The sequence below is a fragment of the Diceros bicornis genome, chromosome 4, assembly GCF_020826845.1.
Source record: "Diceros bicornis minor isolate mBicDic1 chromosome 4, mDicBic1.mat.cur, whole genome shotgun sequence".
Lineage (NCBI taxonomy): Eukaryota > Metazoa > Chordata > Mammalia > Perissodactyla > Rhinocerotidae > Diceros > Diceros bicornis.
Genome location: NC_080743.1, coordinates 55,694,363 through 55,711,680, shown reverse-complemented (window position 1 = coordinate 55,711,680; position 17,318 = coordinate 55,694,363). Strand labels below are relative to the sequence as shown.

At 37.2% G+C, this 17,318-nt stretch overlaps 1 protein-coding gene across 7 annotated transcripts in view; it reads left to right on the top strand.

The window, feature by feature from the left end:
• POGZ (pogo transposable element derived with ZNF domain) overlaps nt 1-17,318 on the top strand; it is a 44,189-nt gene that overhangs the window by 15,064 nt on the left and 11,807 nt on the right. For 2 of the 7 annotated variants that reach the window (XM_058539156.1, XM_058539154.1), the window contains exons 3-10: nt 785-943; nt 7,915-8,090; nt 9,057-9,165; nt 10,421-10,711; nt 10,793-11,011; nt 13,166-13,272; nt 14,460-14,797; nt 15,188-15,342. In XM_058539156.1, coding sequence (XP_058395139.1) covers nt 785-943; nt 7,915-8,090; nt 9,057-9,165; nt 10,421-10,711; nt 10,793-11,011; nt 13,166-13,272; nt 14,460-14,797; nt 15,188-15,342 — 1,554 coding nt within the window. The remainder of the gene's footprint in view (nt 1-784; nt 944-7,914; nt 8,091-9,056; nt 9,166-10,420; nt 10,712-10,792; nt 11,012-13,165; nt 13,273-14,459; nt 14,798-15,187; nt 15,343-17,318) is intronic. The other 5 variants (XM_058539155.1, XM_058539158.1, XM_058539157.1 and 2 more) reach the window with 5 other exon arrangements.

Genomic DNA, 17,318 nt, shown 5'->3' with positions numbered 1-17,318 from the left:
GGATTAACCAGTGTTTCTCAAACATCTAGCAACCCTCTTACCAAATGATGTATGAATGGGAATGCGAAGTGGTGGTGTGTGTCAGTGTTCATTTATGTACCCAGTCAAAAACAGGTTCCTGTAGTCTTGTGGTTTTTTTTTTTGTTTTTTTTTTGCTTTGTTTGTTTTACTTGAACTTGGATTCCTTTGTGAGCTGAGCAGAATTTGCTTTGTGTCTGCCTTCCTGGACAGTTTACAAACTTAGGCTTGTTAGCTTCTCTTTCAAAAAAGTGATGTTGCAGGGTCAAATTCTAGATTGCCCTGAATTTAGAATGTGGGTGGTAGTTCTTTTCTCCCCTAAATTGTATCTGTTGCTCTCTTTATTTTTATCTTCCCTGCCTTGAGATCTGAAGATGGCATTGGTTCGGGCTGAAATAAGACACAGTTCAGGGTCTTGTGGATGGCTTATTATGCATGGTTATGAATACCAGTAGTGGTGATAATAAACCTTTGAGTCTAGAGGTTTGCTTGTGCTATATAAGCAAAACGTTAAAATCCCGGTGCAGTGAGCTTGTGATCTAACTTAATTAACCAGGAAAAGTGAGACAAAGAAGGCATTGTGTCTAATTGGTGGAGTGAGGGACAAGTAGGAGGAGAAATCAGATGAACAGTTGGATTTATGAATAAAGCAGGAAACTTTTTGGCCATAGAGACCAACAACAAGTTGAAAAGGGAAGATTAGAACAGTATCCTTTAGTGTCATCTGTCCCTGTCTCCAAGTGACTGTGCCTCCCCTTCCCCACAGTTTCTGTGAGCCAGCAGCCAGTCTCGGCTCCAGTGCCCATCGCTGCCCATGCTTCTGTTGCTGGGCACCTCTCTGCATCCACCACCATTAGTAGCAGCGGGGCACAGAACAGCGACAGTACAAAGAAGACTCTTGTCACACTAATTGCCAACAACAATGGTAAGTGGGATTATTGGGAAATTCTTCCTGGGCTAGAGGGGTGAAAGAATAAAAAAGGTCTTAGGAATAGCTGTACCTGTTTAGTTTTAGATACTGATGTGGTTCTACTAGTTAGAGTGAATTTAGTAATGATTCTCTGATATGGAAGTAGCTGGTGCTGTTCCATCTGAGTTAGTGCTGAATTGATGCTGGTGTTTCAAGTCAGAGGGCAGCCGATTTTTGCTGCTGATAATTTCTAGGAGAGGAAACGTAAACCCAAAATTCCTGTTAAAGAGATCTGGGGGTTTTTTTTCTTTGATTGTTTTTGTGTTTTTAATTAGAAGAGCCCTACTAGTTTGGTAAGAAGTCTCCCAGGGCAGCTTTGTTCTGTAGTTTTTCTGGCAGATTCATTTGGTTATTGGTTCCTGGGTATGGAAAGTAGGATAGGGTTGTTGTCTACCTGGAGGAAATGGTGAAAGAGTAGTGTTTTTAGTGTATTTATTGACTAGAGGAGCTATGTAGTATTGGTTTCTATTTCATTTTGATGACTGTTTCTACACTGTGAAGATGAGTTATTGGCAAGTTACGTGTCAAGATTCATAACTAAAATAAGTACTTTCATAGAACCATTGCGTTGCTGCAGAGGACTTATTTTTAATTATTTTATTTTCTTTAAAAATGAAATAGCTTTATTAATACAAGAATAATATGTGCATTGTAGAAGAAGTAGACAGTAAAAAATAAATAAATAAAAGAAAAAATTTTTAACTGTAATCCCACTTCCTGGAGATAACTATTTGTAGCTCTTATTCCATACATATGTGTACCTTTATACTTCTATATGCTGTATGTAATGATTTACTTTTTAGAAACATGGATCATCCAGACTCTACATTACGCTTTGCCTGCTTTTTTTCCTTAATGTGTAGTGAATATTTTCTCATTTTTCATAAATATTTGTCTGTAACATTTTTGATGACTTTCCCATTGTTTGGTTAACTATTATTAACAATAAGTTGTAAAGGGGTATATTGCTACTTTAAAGAGCTACTGTGAACGTCTCTGTCTCTGTCTTTTCTCACATCCTTCGTTAGTTTTGAGAATACATTTCTAAATGGCAAATTGGTGGATCAAAGGTCATCACAATTTTTAAGGATTTTGATGGATGTTTTTCCTGGATGGGCCATTTAGAAATGTTGTATCAGTTTATGTTTCTGTTAGAAGTGCATATGGTGTTCTTATTTTTGGATATAACCATTTACTCCCCTATTGTTGGACATTTATTACAGTCTCAATTTTTTGTGATTACAAATGGTGCTGTGGTGAACATTCTCAGGCATTGTATCTGTGCTCACTGTGTAGCATATTTGCAGTAGAAAGTGGGATTGCTCACTCAGGCATTAACAATTTGATAGACAGGGTCCATTTACCCTAAAAAATTGCTCTAAATAAGTGCCCATCAAAAACTCTTTCCCTGTATTGTTGCCAACTTCAGGTATTATCAAACTTAAATCTTTATAATTTCCATAGATATTTTTTTCAATCTTTGGTTACTGAAAATATGGTTTTTATCACATGGAAAATCCTTAGAATTTTTTTTGAACTTATAGAGACCCTCGTATATATAAAGATGAGGAACCACTATCTAGAGAATTCTCTCATTTTATAGTTGTGGAAATCAAGGTCTAGAGAGTCTAAATAATGTACTTAAGGTCAAATAGTTGGTAAGTAACTAAACTGGATTTGAATTATCTAGACTTCAAAGCTTGTGGCCTTTCCGCTGTATTATATTGCTTTCCTGTGTTTCTCTCAAAATAATCTGTCAAAGTGCTGTTAGCAACCAGTGTAGCTAAATTTTTCTTTGATCCCAGGATTCCAAGGCCCATGATGGGCATCCCATGACACACTGACATGACCTAGTCCCCTTGACTCCTTGAATAGGCCCTTGATTTCCTGAGCCCGCCTAGGGCCTGTGTACAAATTCTTAAAAATATATATACATTAATTTTATTTACTTAAAAGACATCTAGTATTCAAATTAAAATGTTAATTCACGTTCATGGTTAAAAAAGAAATGGGTATAGACTGGTAACCACAGTTAGATATGTCTTGTTATTCTTCCAAAAAATTATCATGCATAGAGAGGCACACATTAGTAGATCCTATTTGGCCCTTTTATTTTTGGTATGATACATATCAATTCTGTAACATCTTTATCAGATACTCTTGAAACGCTAGCCTAGGTGTAGGGAATGAGACTTCAGAATAGAGTGAATAAAAATGTTCCGTCTTACAACCCAGTTCCTCTATAAGCCTTCAGTTTAATTGTATTGGTATATTGTCTGCTTATTACATTAATAACATAACAAGGGAGAATAACTTTTAAGCACTTTAGTATTGTTTTACTTAGTGTACTAGGTTCTTTAGAAAGTTGAAAAGTTGTCTTTTTTTCAAAGGGCACAATCAGGAAAGTGAAAACATAGCCCATAGAATGGGAGAAAAATTTTGCAAGTAATGTGTCTGATAAGGGACATGTATCTAGAATATATAAAGAACTACTACAATCCAATAATAAAAAGAAAAATAATCCAGTTTTGAAAATGAGCAAAGGATCTGAATAGACATTTCTCCAAAGAAGATATATAAATGGCCAATAAGCACATGAAAAGATGCTAAACATCCTTGGTCATTAAGGCAGTGCACATCAAAACCTCAGTGAGGTACACTATTTTACACCTACTATGATGGCTATAATCAAAAAGATGGACAGTAACAAGTGCTGGTGAGAATGTGGAGAAATTGGAACTATGTTGAGAATGTAGAGTGGTGTGGCCACTTTGGAAAATAGTTTGGCAGTTTCTCAGAAAGTTAAACATAGAGTTATCATATGACCCAGCAATTCTACTCCTAGCTATATACCCAAAAGAATTGAAAACATATGTTCACACACAATCTCGTGCACAGATGTTCATAGTAGCATTATTCATTATAGCCCCAAAGTAGAAACAACCTAAGCTGTTGAATGGATAAACAAAATGTGATGTATCCATATAATGAAATATTACTGGGCCATAAAAAGGAATGAAATACTGATATATGCTACAACATGAATGAACTTTGAAAACATAATGCTAAGTGAAAGAAGTCAGATACAAAGGCCACATATTGTATGACTCCATTTATATGAAATGATCAGAATAGGCAAATCCATAGAGACAGAAAATAGATTAGTGGTTGCCAGAGCTGGGAGAGAGGAGAATGGAGAATAAACGGCTAATGGGTACAAGGTTTCTTTTTGGGGTGATGAAAATGTTCTGGAATTAAATAGTGATAGTTGCACAAATCTTGTGAATGTACTAAAAACCTCTGAATTATACACTTTAAATGGGTGATATATATGGTATGCGATTATCTCAGTAAAGGTTTTTTTTTTTTTTTTTTTAAGAAAGTGTCAATAATAAAATTTTGGAACATTTTTGTTATTCTTTTTGCTGTTTTTCAGAATCTACCACTCAGCATTTAATAATTATTCCTATAGTTCTGACTGATCATGTGTTTTGGAAAGAAACATTATGCAGTGAAATAAACCACTGCTTAGGGCCAGGCGGGATGGTCTAGTGTTCAAGTTCTGTGCATTCCGCTTTGGTGGCCTGGGTTTGGTTCCCAGGTGCAGAACCACACCACTTGGGCATGGAACCACATCACTCGTCGTTAGTGGCCATGCTGTGGCAGTGGCTCATATAAAAAAAAAAAAGGAGAGAAAGATCGGCAACAGATGTTAGCTCAGGGCACATCTTCCTCAGGAAAAAAAAACAAAAAAACAAAAAGACACTGCTTAACTCTGAGCTGTGAATGATGTGAATTTAACATTATAAATTTCTTACTGTATAACTACTTATGATTTTCAATCCTGTTTAGCCTATTTCAACTCCCTTTAGCCCTCTTATCTCTGGGTTTAAAGACTATGTAAGTAAACTTAAAAGAATGAAGGACAAAATCAAGACCTTCAGATTTGTAAAACCAACGGAACATGTAGTAAGAGAAGCTGCTGAATCTCCTTCCCTTATTTAGTCAGTTTATGGCTATGGTAACTAGTTTATTTGAGAGCAAACGTAGAGGCAGGGAATTGGTTGGATAATTCTTTTAAAGGCTTTTTTAAGCCTCAGGATTCTGACTGCCTCTTTCATCCTCTGGAAATAGAACTGCGTAAGACCTTTGAATTATCAGAATTTCTTTGAGGAAAGACTTAATAAGAATGCAGAAACCATTAAAAATAATTCATTCATTTGAATTATTTGGATGAATTCTATCAATTCTATGAATTCATTCAAATAATTCATTATAAATAATTAAAAGTAATAAATTAATAAGTATACTTTACCTACTGTGACTTGTCATATGCTGGCTTTTGCTTTCAGCTGAATTGTGAACGTAATTGGGCTTAGAAACCCAGATTTTTTTGTTTGCATTATATTTTTGGAAAAGTCCTAAAAATTCACCAAAATTCAAACATGACCCTGATGTCAGAGAGAATATTTGCAGAAAATGCAATGTTAACGTTCTTTATAGTAGTAGACTATGTCCAGATTTCATGGGAACTGGATCTTTTGAGACTTGCTAATGCTGGTTGATTTCACATAAATGCAAGAAAATTTCCATCCTTCCCTTCCTTTGTGTAGTTGGGATGTTGAGTCAGTGATTATCTTAAGAATTTTTAGGCTTAGGTAAATAACAGTTTATTTTCTTTTACTCTAGCAGTTAAAATAATGAATAGAAAATATGTTTTTGCTTAGTCGATATTTTTCAACCATAAATTCCAAAGGGATAAAAAGAGATGGATGAGGAACCCATAGATTAAAAGAGACTTGAGATGGGTCTGTTAGTTGCACTTTGTGAACTCTTTTGTAACCTGATTCAAACAAGTCTTTAAAAAAATACAGACAGTTGTCAATTTGAATTCTGACTGGGTATTTGGTATTAAAGAATTATTTTATTTATTTATTTTTTTAATTTAATTTATTTATTTATTTTTCCCCCAAAGCCCCAGTAGATAGTTGTATGTCATAGCTGCATGTCCTTCTAGTTGCTGTATGTGGGATGCGGCCTCAGCATGGCCGGAGAAGCAGTGAGTCGGTACGCGCCCGGGATCCGAACCCGGGCCGCCAGCAGCGGAGCACGCGAACTTAACCGCTAAGCCATGGGGCCGGCCCTAAAGAATTATTTTAAATTTAACTTGATTGAGGTATAATTGACAAATAAAGTTGTAAGATATTTAAAGTGTACCTCATGGTGATTGATATACGTATACATTGTGAAAGGATTCCCACCATCTGGTTAATTAACACATCCATCACCTCATATTATTTGTCTTTTTGCGGAGGGCATTTGTGAGAACATTTAAGTTCTACTTTCTCAGCAAATTTCAATTAATAGTGTTATCAACTGTAGTCACAGAATTATTATAATATTTTTAGAAGAGATAACGGTGATGATATCCTCTCTTTTTTTAAGTTCTTATCTTTTAGTGATACATATTTAAATATTTATAGGTGTTATGATCTGGAGCTTGTTTCAAAATAATGTGGGTGCTGGTAAGGGGGGTGGGAGGTATTTTTTGAAACAAGTTGGCCATAAGTTGATAAATTGTTGAAGTGGGTGATGAGTACATGGGGGTTCATTATAGTGTTCTATTTTTATGTATATTTGAGTTTCTCCATAATAAAACATTTAAATTAAACAAATATATATATAGTCAATAAATTGCCAGTATTGTTAGTATAGATAGAATTTGTTGGAATTTTTGTTTGTTTTTTTGTCAACCTCTATAATCACTAGTTTGCTGGGCCAGTAATAGCTGTGAGGGTTTAGTCCACTGATGGGCTCTCAGTGTCTGGGAGAATGTAGGACAAGCCACTGTTAGCCCATTAGTAGCCACCTATGTACCCACTCTGGTGGTTTAGCTGTGTAGCTAACTACAGTGACTCCATCTGTCAAGTGGAACATACAGTTCAGAGGAGTCTGTCCCATTCTCATGATTTGAAGTAAAAAGCTGAGGCAATATTTTGCTTGAATCTTTGATTTAGGTATATTAGCTCTCTGAAATTTTCTGTCTGATTTGGAGTATTCTTTGTAAATCAAGAAATTTAGTATTAATGATTTTTTAGTTAGTTGTATATAGAGGACTTAAAAACATTTACAAAATTACTTTTCTCACAAATGAAAAAGAATTTAAAATATTTCAATAATTAGCCAGTTTATTAATATTTATTTATATTTATTAATATTGATTCATGAATGAATCATTATCTTCTGAAGTCGTATCGTTTGTATGTGGTGTTTGTTAGTTTTTGACCAGGTCTTTTCTTTATCAGTTCTGATGACATAAAGACAAAGAAGGTAGCCTGTCAATTCCTGTATTCCCGATTCTATAAAAGACAGTGGTTGTTTAGAGAATCTGTTGCATTTCTGAGATTTGACTCATTAGGAAGAGATGCCATTCTTTAGATTCTGTGTACTTGCTGAATTAATGTTTGTTGATGGATATTTCTCTTTTAAAAAGATTAAGGTGGATTAGCTAACAGCAGAATACATTCTGACAAAGTGAGTTTTACCTAGTTAAAAGATGGAAAAAGAGTTTATGTGTTATTTTGCTTTGCTGATTTGGTATGGGGAGATTATGTATGTCACTTAAATCATCAGAGTCAAAGTGATAGCCACGTCGAAGTCTTACTGTGGTAAGACATCCCTAGTTAAGATATATGGGGGAGATGTCAGTGAACCTCCCCTACCTACCTATTTCTCTGTTAGTTGTAGATTTGGGTGAAGCTTAAATTTTTGGTGAGTTTGGTGACATCAGACCTGAGGTGAGTGACAATCTTGGATATTTTGATATCTGGGACGCGATTTCTTATCAAAGACCATAAGATTTCTTATAAAACGTGGGTTTGTTTTCTCTTACATTCCTTTTTTTTGCCCTTCCTTTTCCCCTTTAGCTGGCAATTCTTTGGTCCAACAAGGTGGACAGCCGCTCATCCTAACCCAGAATCCAACCCCAGGTCTGGGCACAGTGGTTACTCAACCAGTATTGAGGCCTGTCCAGGTCATGCAGAATGCCAATCATGTGACTAGTTCCCCTGTGGCCTCCCAACCAATATTCATCACTACACAGGTGAGTAGGACTCTGAATTTTCGGACTTGGTAGAGAAGGGGAGAGACTATGTGAACCTTTGGAGGCTCTGGCTTAAAGAGTCTTTAGCATCATTAGAAATGGTTCTAAGTCCTGTCTTTTGACCTGGTTTTCTCATTTGCTATTTTGTAATTTGATGCAGACTTTTGTAGAAAGCTCAGTATAGCATACAGCTGGGTAATTTGCTGTTCCTACCCCTTAGAGGGCTATTAAGTGATTTGATTGCGATCTGGGCAGACATTAGTGGGAAAGGAAAGATTGGATTAGGAAGCCTTAACACTTGGCCCTCAGGGCTTCTCGCCCTTTGCTTGGGCTGTTTTTCTTAAAATGGGGTGAGTTAGTGGACTTGTGAAATCTCGATGTGTGAAATTGGTGAAGTGCGGGAGATCTTTGGAAGAGAAGGAAGATGACTTATTTGATATGTAATGTGAATTGAAGTGGAAAGCCTAATGCTGAATGTGGAGTGTAAAGGCAAATGCTTCTCTTTGCCTGTGGCTTCCTGAGTTACAAACTCTTCTCTTACAAATTTGCCAGAGGTTTATGGCCTTTGAAGTGGACTTTGGGAATGATTTCTTACAATTGTTTGTATCTTGAATCACTCCAGTGAATACTGTTAGTGTCATTTTTTTTTTCCCTTCTATGCCTTTAGCAGTTTAGGGGCCAGTCTGTGGATGAGGTTTTTGTTAAGCTGAGGTTCTCTTAGGACAGGAAGTAGGTTTTCAGTTTTGCTTCTATGTACCAAAGCTTATTCTCCAGTTTTGATAATTTATCGCTCAAAAGTTTGCCAAAATTTCTAAATTTCTCCATCTCAGTCATTTAAAAGCTTTAACTATAGAGAGAGAACCATTAGGTAAGAATGTGGGACTTTTTTTGAATGTAGGTCTTACTGCAGTCTCTGCTAGTGTTAGCTGATCTCCATGTTAAAGATCATTTTGCTTTTTAATGCAGGGATTTCCTGTAAGAAATGTTCGGCCTGTACAAAATGCAATGAATCAGGTTGGGATTGTGCTGAACGTACAGCAAGGCCAAACGGTTAGACCAATTACACTAGTCCCAGGTAAGGAAAAGTGTCTGTCCATTTGGAATAAACTGGCATCCAGAGATTTGTTTTTATTGTCTCAAAATACTCTAGGTCATTTAAAAAGTGTATTTAAGGAAAATATTAAAATATAAAAATCATATTGATTTAAGCCCAATTTTTAAAGAACTGTTTCTAACCTTTGGCCAGGGTGGTGGTTTTATTTATTTATTTTTAAAACTTTTTACCACCCTTCATGACGTAGTAAAACGGCATTTATATAGTCATTTTTCTCTTTCTGGTGTATTAGCCAGCTGTTCAGTTTGTTATTCTGAAGGAGTATTATTAAGGCAAACTCTCAAATTCCATATTCCTTATAAGTCTACTCACTTACATGATGGGATTATAAACTGTATTTTGCTTTAATTTTGTACCACAGATTTTAGATATAAATTAAACAAATGACATACCCTTTGAGGATAAATATTGCCGATGACTAGTTAGTATTTTTTTTTAATTGAATTGAAAGATAATTTTTAAAATCCTGTAATTTTCCCCCAGTTCTTTATTTAGTGTCTGTAAGTTTATTACAATTCAGACCAAAAAAGAATGTCTCAATTTAGTTGTTGTAAGGGTATCTCTGTAGCTTGTCTTCCTGAGTTTTTGTTGTTGTTGTTCTCAGAGCCCACAGAGATTTTTGGCCTTTAGTCTGATGAGCTTATTTTATCTAGTTCTGATATTTCTTAAATATTTGTCAGTGGAATTGTCTTTAGCTGAGCCAGGAGGCTCACCTTTGGGATAACCTAGTAGAATGGCATAGTTGCTCTTCTATTGGAGTTAATGGAAGAGAACGGAAGACTTTTTTTAGTATTTTGAGAAAGAAAGATCGCTTTTTTCAGGACCAAGTCTGCCCGTTGGCCTATATATACCTATACTGCCTCTCACTCCGTACCAATCCTTTCTTTCAATACCGAGGTCAGGCTACTCCTGATTGTATTCTTGGAATAGAAAAGGCAGTGTGGTAAGGTGTTTTGGGAAGAGTTGATGGGAATCTTCTTTCTTTAATTTGATGTTTTTAGGGCTGGTTACCTAGACTAATTTCTTTTATCAACTTGCACACCTGTTGTCTTAGACATTAGAATCTGTGCTATTCTTGGTAACCTCTGATGGTCACCAGTCAGTTTGGGGAAATAATCTTTTCCTATTCCAGTATTTCCAGTAAAGACAGGGGGAATATATTATAGGTAAGCTCATTGACCAAGATTTGGTACTTTTTTGTGTCTCTTTTTTGAAGCCCCAGGTACCCAGTTTGTTAAGCCGACAGTTGGAGTCCCACAAGTGTTCTCTCAGATGACCCCAGTGAGGCCAGGCTCCACAATGCCTGTGCGGCCCACCACCAACACCTTCACCACCGTCATCCCAGCCACTCTCACCATTCGAAGCACCGTCCCACAGTCCCAGTCCCAGCAGACCAAGTCCACTCCCAGCACTTCCACCACTCCCACCGCCACACAGCCAACCTCATTGGGACAACTAGCTGTTCAGCCGCCAGGCCAATCCAACCAGACCCCGAATCCCAAGCTAGGTGAGGCTTGGGAAGAGGAGATGACAGAGCTGGGACAGGGTGTTGGGTGGAGAACAGATGATTATCACTTAGTCAACATAGCTCCCTCCTTCCCCTCTCCACCTGCAGTGAGCATTGCCAGCTTTGTCACTGTGAAGCGACCTGGGGTTACAGGTGAAAATAGCAATGAAGTGGCCAAACTGGTGAATACCCTTAACACCATCCCTTCCCTGGGCCAGAGTCCTGGGCCAGTTGTGGTATCCAACAACAGCTCTGCCCATGGCTCTCAAAGAACCAGCGGACCTGAGTCTTCAATGAAAGGTACAATAACCTGAAAGACTTTGAGCAGCCAGTCATTCAAAAACGTTAATAAAGTATTTGTTATATCAGAACTCTATACTATGAAATAGAGAAAATCAAGTATAGTTGCTACAGTCTGTTCTTACAGAAGATCTAGTATAGTAAAGGGGGGATAGTCACTGGTGAAAAGTGTAACTAGATCACCTACAAGGAATTCTGTGTTAATTGTGCTTTGGAGATTAGTGAAATGGATTGATCAGAGATGGGTAAGGTAATCAAAAGATAGCTTCATGGAGAAGACGGATTTCTGAACAAGGTTTTAAAATTAGGATTTGATAGAGAGGTTTTCAAGTGTAGAAGGGTGTAAGCATGAGGGTTTTCAATGGTCTAGAGCAGGGGTCAGCAAACTTTTTCTGTAAAGGACCAGATAGTAAATATTTTAGGCTTTATGCACAATATGGTCTCTATTGCAGCTACTCAACTCTGCCATGGTGGTGCAAAAGCAGCCACAGACAGTATGCAAATGAATGAGCATGACTGTGCTCCACTAAAACTGTTTATGGACTCTTGAATTTTGAATTTCATATAATTTTCATGTGTTAGAAAATCTTTTTCTTTTGCTTTTATTTCAATCATTTAAAAATGTAAAATCTTAACAAATGGAGATGGGAAAACTGGATATCCACATTTAAAAAAATAAAGTTGGACCCTTACCATACACTAGGTACAAAAATTAACTCAATGAATCAAAAATCTAAACATGAGAGCTAAAACTATAAAACTCCTAGAAGAAAACATGGGGAAAAGCTTGGGGAAAAGCTTCATAACATTGGAATTGGCAATGATTTCTTGCACGTGATACCAAAAATATGGGCAATGAAAGAAAAAGTAGATAAATGTGACTACATCAAATTTTAAAACTTTAGGGCATCAAAGGACACTATCAACAGAGTGAAAAGGCAACCCATTGAATGGGAGAAAATATTTGCAAATCATATATCTAATTAGAAGTTAATACCCAGAATATATAAAGAACTTCTACAAGTGAACAATGAAAGAACAAATAACCCGAATAAAAAATGGGCGAAGGTATTGAGTAGACATTTCTCCAAAGAAGATGTACGGATGGCCATTAAACACACAAAAAGATGCTAAATGTCACTAATCATTAGGAAAATGCAGATCAAACCACAATGAGCTACTACTTCCTACCTATTAAGGTGGCTATTATCCAAAAAAGAGAAAATAACAAGTGTTAGGATATGGAGAAATCGGAACCCTTGTGCATTGCTGTTGGGAGTATAAAATGGTTTGATGGTCCCTCAAAAAATGAAACATAAAATTACCATATGATCCAGCAGTTCCACTTATGGGTATATACCCAAAAGAATTGAAAGTAGGGACTCAAACAGATATTTGTACATCCATGTTCATAGCAGCATTATTCACAATAGCCAAAAGGTAGAAGCATCCCAAATGTGTATCAGCTGATGAATGGATAAACAACCTATAGTATATGTATACAATGGTATATTGTTCACCCTTAAAGAAGGAAATTCTGACACATGCTACAACATTCATGAACCTTGAGGACATTATACTAAAGTGTTGAAATAAGCCAGTCACAAGAGGACAAATAGTCGATGATTCCACTTATATGCGGTACCTAGAGTAGTCAAATTCATAGAAATAGAAAGTAGAATGGTGGTTGCCAGGGACTAGGAGAAGGGGGGAATGGGGAATTGTTGTTTAATGGGTATAGAGTTTTAGTTTTGCAAGATAGAAAGAGTTCTGGAGATAGCTTGCACAAGAATGTGAATGTACTTAACACAGCTGCACTGTACAGTTTAAAATGGTTAAGAGGTAAATTTTGTGTTATGTATATATTACCACAATTAAAAAAACTTACATTAAAAAAAATGTAAAAGCCATTCTTAGCTCATGGGTAAAACAGAAACTGGCAGCTGGCTGGGTTTGGTCTACAAGCTGTGATTTGCTGACCCCTGGCCTAGAGATAGAATAACAGTAAAAGGAATGTGCCTTAGGGTGATCTTGCATGCTTGCTTATGAATCTTAATATGCCCCACAGGGAGTGTTTAACCTTTTTCCAAAAGACCAGTAATCTTTTTCCAGTATCATCTTATTAATCTTATGAATGCTTCTCATTTCTTCCAGTTACTTCTTCCATCCCAGTGTTTGATCTCCAGGATGGTGGACGGAAAATATGTCCCCGGTGTAATGCTCAATTCCGTGTTACTGAAGCTTTGAGAGGTCACATGTGTGTAAGTGATATTGCCTGTGATGGGGATCCAGCTTAAATGCTTAGATGTCTACAACTGTATACCTCCTGTAGCATTGGGAGCTTGTGAAGCAGGGCTCTGAAATGACTTGGAAGCTTTTTAAAGGGTTACTCTCTCTTTTGACCTGTTTTAGAAGAGGTATGTGCTTCGGAATGTGATAGGATACATTTAAAAAACCTCAAATAGATCAGAACGTGTATGACCTTAATTCCTTAGTTGTGGTAGATTTTGAAACTGCACAGAAGGACAAGTTTGTTAGATAATCAGAACTCAGGGTCCGGCCCGGTGGAGCAAGCGGTTAAGTGCGCGCGCTCCGCTGCGGTGGCCCGGGGTTCGCAGGTTCCGATCCCGGGTGTGCACTGACGCACCGCTTGTCAAGCCATGCTGTGGCGGTGTCCCATATAAAGTGGAGGAAGATGGGCATGGATGTTAGCCCAGGGCCAGTCTTCTTCAGCAAAAACAGGAAGATTGGCAGACGTTAGCCCAGGGCTGATCTTCCTCACACAAAAAAAATATATATATTTCAAACCAAGTTGGCCTTAGTTCATTTTTTGTTTATTGTGTCATTGGATGAATCAGGAGCTGTTAACTAATTCCCATTTCTAGGCTTTTCATTTCTTGGTATTAGTCCAGATGCAGAGGCTGGGACTTCTTCCTGCCAGGGAGCTCAGAGCCAAGTTACACTAGTGAGTGGTTAAAGGATCTAAGTCAGGGGCCGGCCCCGTGGCTTAGCGGTTAAGTGCGCGCGCTCCGCTACTGGCGGCCCGGGTTCGGATCCCGGGCGCGCACCGATGCACTGCTTGTCCGGCCATGCTGAGGCCGCATCCCACATACAGCAACTAGAAGGATGTGCAACTATGACATACAACTATCTGCTGGGGCTTTGGGGGAAAAATAAATAAATAAAATTATAAAAAAAGAAAAAAAAAGGATCTAAGGCAGAAAGGAGAAGAACAAGGTATGGTGTTGAGAGTGGCATATGGCCGTAAATATATATACTCTAGAAAAAGAGTGAAACTTGGAAACACTATAGAAAACCAAAGGGCGAAAGCTGGATGAGAATACCTAGAACCAAACTGTTACTAAGGAATGTTAGTGAAGTTGGGGAGTTAGCACATCCTAGCCCCCAGGATAACCACAATGTGATCAGGTGTCTTCTTTCTTTATAGTACTGTTGCCCAGAAATGGTTGAATATCAGAAGAAAGGAAAGTCTCTGGATTCAGAACCCAGTGTCCCATCAGCAGCAAAGCCCCCATCCCCTGAGAAAACTGCTCCTGTTGCTTCCACACCGTCTTCTACACCTATTCCTGCTCTGTCACCACCTACCAAAGTACCAGAGCCAAATGAGAATGTGGGTGAAGCTGTCCAGACCAAGCTCATTATGCTAGTAGATGACTTCTACTATGGACGGGATGGTGGCAAAGTAGCCCAACTCACAAACTTCCCTAAGGTTGCCACATCTTTCCGATGCCCGCATTGTACCAAAAGGCTAAAAAACAACATTCGGTAAGGGTTTAAGAGCCTTGGAGGTTACCTTGGATAAGAGAAGACTGAAATTTTCTTATATATTTAAGTTTTTCTCTTTGGAGAATGGTCCTATTATTCAGTCTGGCTAAGGATTATCGTTAAATCAATAATTAGAACTGTAGAAGGAGGTATTGTGGTAATAAACAAAAAATAACTTTGGGTAGAATAAGGTAGACCAGTGCATCTCCTTCCACAGAACTCTCTTAATTTCAAGAACCCTTTTCTGGGCTCAGAAAAGGACTGTCCCAAGCAGGAAATTGGGGGAAGGGGGAGCACATAATGTCTGTTTTGTGATTCTGCTGTTATATTTCTCCAGGGCTACTGATTTTTTATATGTTTCGTGTACTTTCCCTTTGTGCTGTGCTACAGATTCATGAACCATATGAAACACCACGTAGAACTCGATCAGCAGAATGGTGAGGTGGATGGTCATACTATCTGCCAACACTGTTATCGCCAGTTTTCCACTCCTTTCCAGCTCCAGTGCCACTTGGAAAATGTTCATAGTCCCTATGAATCAACTAGTAAGTTTAGAAACTCTTAAAACTCTAGGGGTATGCTTTGCTTTTCATTCATGAATGACACTGGGGAGAGCCCATTATATTTATTTGTATGTCATTAACAGTGTAGAGAAGGTCTGCATTATTTGTAGTTGATTCCTTACTTCATTTACCCTATTTTCTTACAAGCCAGACTTATACTCTGTTCAAACATGAATTTAGTTCAGTGCTAGATCCTGAATTATTAGGGGTTTTAGTTCAGGGTCACTATAGAGAGAGATCAGTGTAATAGATTTATTACCTAGATCTTTTTATAGAAGGAGCAGTCATCTGTATTTGGACCTCTACTTTAGTTAGTACCTTGATAGGTTTTATGTAGGATATTATAAAGTACTTTACCATTAAGACAGTGCTTTCAATGAAATATGAGTTGGAGTGTTATCTTCACTGTACATCTTACAGATGAGGGAAACACAGGCTGAACACAAGCTCAGAAAAATTGTCTTTTACTTAAGAGCATACACTTGTGGTAAGGTGACATTGTGAGGATTTGAGCCCAGTCTTCCTAGGCTATTTCCTATGTCCTTTAAGGGATTTCTAGTTTTGTTGAAGAGACAAAAATTAGGTAAATATAGGAAAATGTGAGAACAAGACAGTATATTTATTATAAACATATGCATTGTGTGATACCAATGATAGGTGAAATAGTTGAGAGAAGAGAAGAGATTCTTGTGGCCAGATTTCACAGAAAAGCTTAAACTTTTAGGGTCTTTAAGTATAAGAAGGATTTAGATGGACGGAAAGTAGTAAGAAAAGCTTTTAGGTGATGGAAAACAGCTTGAGAAACCCATGAAGACAGAAGTATTCGTATTATGCGGATGCTTTTGCTGCAAATTTAAAACCTTGACTAAAAGTGAATTAACCAATAAAGACATCTATTATATCATTTAACTGAGAGGACTCGATGTGGAGGAAGCTTCAAGCCCAGAACTTGAGTGTTCTGCTACTCAACAATTCTCTTTTCTCTGGCTGATAGCAGGGTGGCTGTGATAGTCTTAGGCATGACATTCAGAGACAAAATTGTGCAGACGAAGAAGAGACCATATCTTCCTTTGTCTTTCCTGAATCTGTTTCTTATAAGGCAGAATTGCTTTCTCTTTATATCTCCTTGACCTTGGTCATATTGGCAAGGGGAGTGGGATTGCTATGAGTGGCTTCGACTAGTCCTGGTCAATAGAAATATAATATGAGCTACATATGTAATTTTAATTTTTTTAGTAGCCATTTTAATTAAAAAAGTGAAATTAATTTTAGTAGTATATTTTATTTAACTCAGTGTATCCAAAATATCATTTCAGCATGTAATCAAAATTTTAAAATTAATGAGATAGTTAACATTTTTTTTTCTTATTAAAAAAACAGATTTTTTTGAAATCTCGTGTATATATTACACTCACAGCAAATCTCAATTTGGGCTCACCAATTTTCAAGTGTTCACTAGCCGTATATTATTGATGGTTACTGTATTGGACAGTGGAACTTTGGACTAATCATTTGGGGATAGAATGGATATTGGAATCAGTCATCATAACACTATAGTGTGGTGGCAGAGTAGCCAACTTGCTCTAGGTTAGGACCCAAAATTCTTCACTGTCAGTGTTGGAAAGCTGAATAACTCATCTGCACCTCCCAGTGAAAGCACCTAACTCATTTTTATACAGAATCCTATGGGTGGGTTTTGTTACTCCATTTATATATGGATTATATGTAGGAAAGATAAGTTTTTCCTTATGGAAGAAGACAGTGCAAAACCTCATCAATCCTGTTCTCTTGCCTTACCAGTCTGTTATATGACTTTTAATTTTTTAGTATCTTATGATTTAAAATTTACATTGATCAAAAACCTGAGAAATTATTAACCCAAACAGGTAAATACTTTTCTATACTTTAGTATATATCAATTTTATTCTTGGATTTTTTTTTGTAACTCCCTTTTTTTG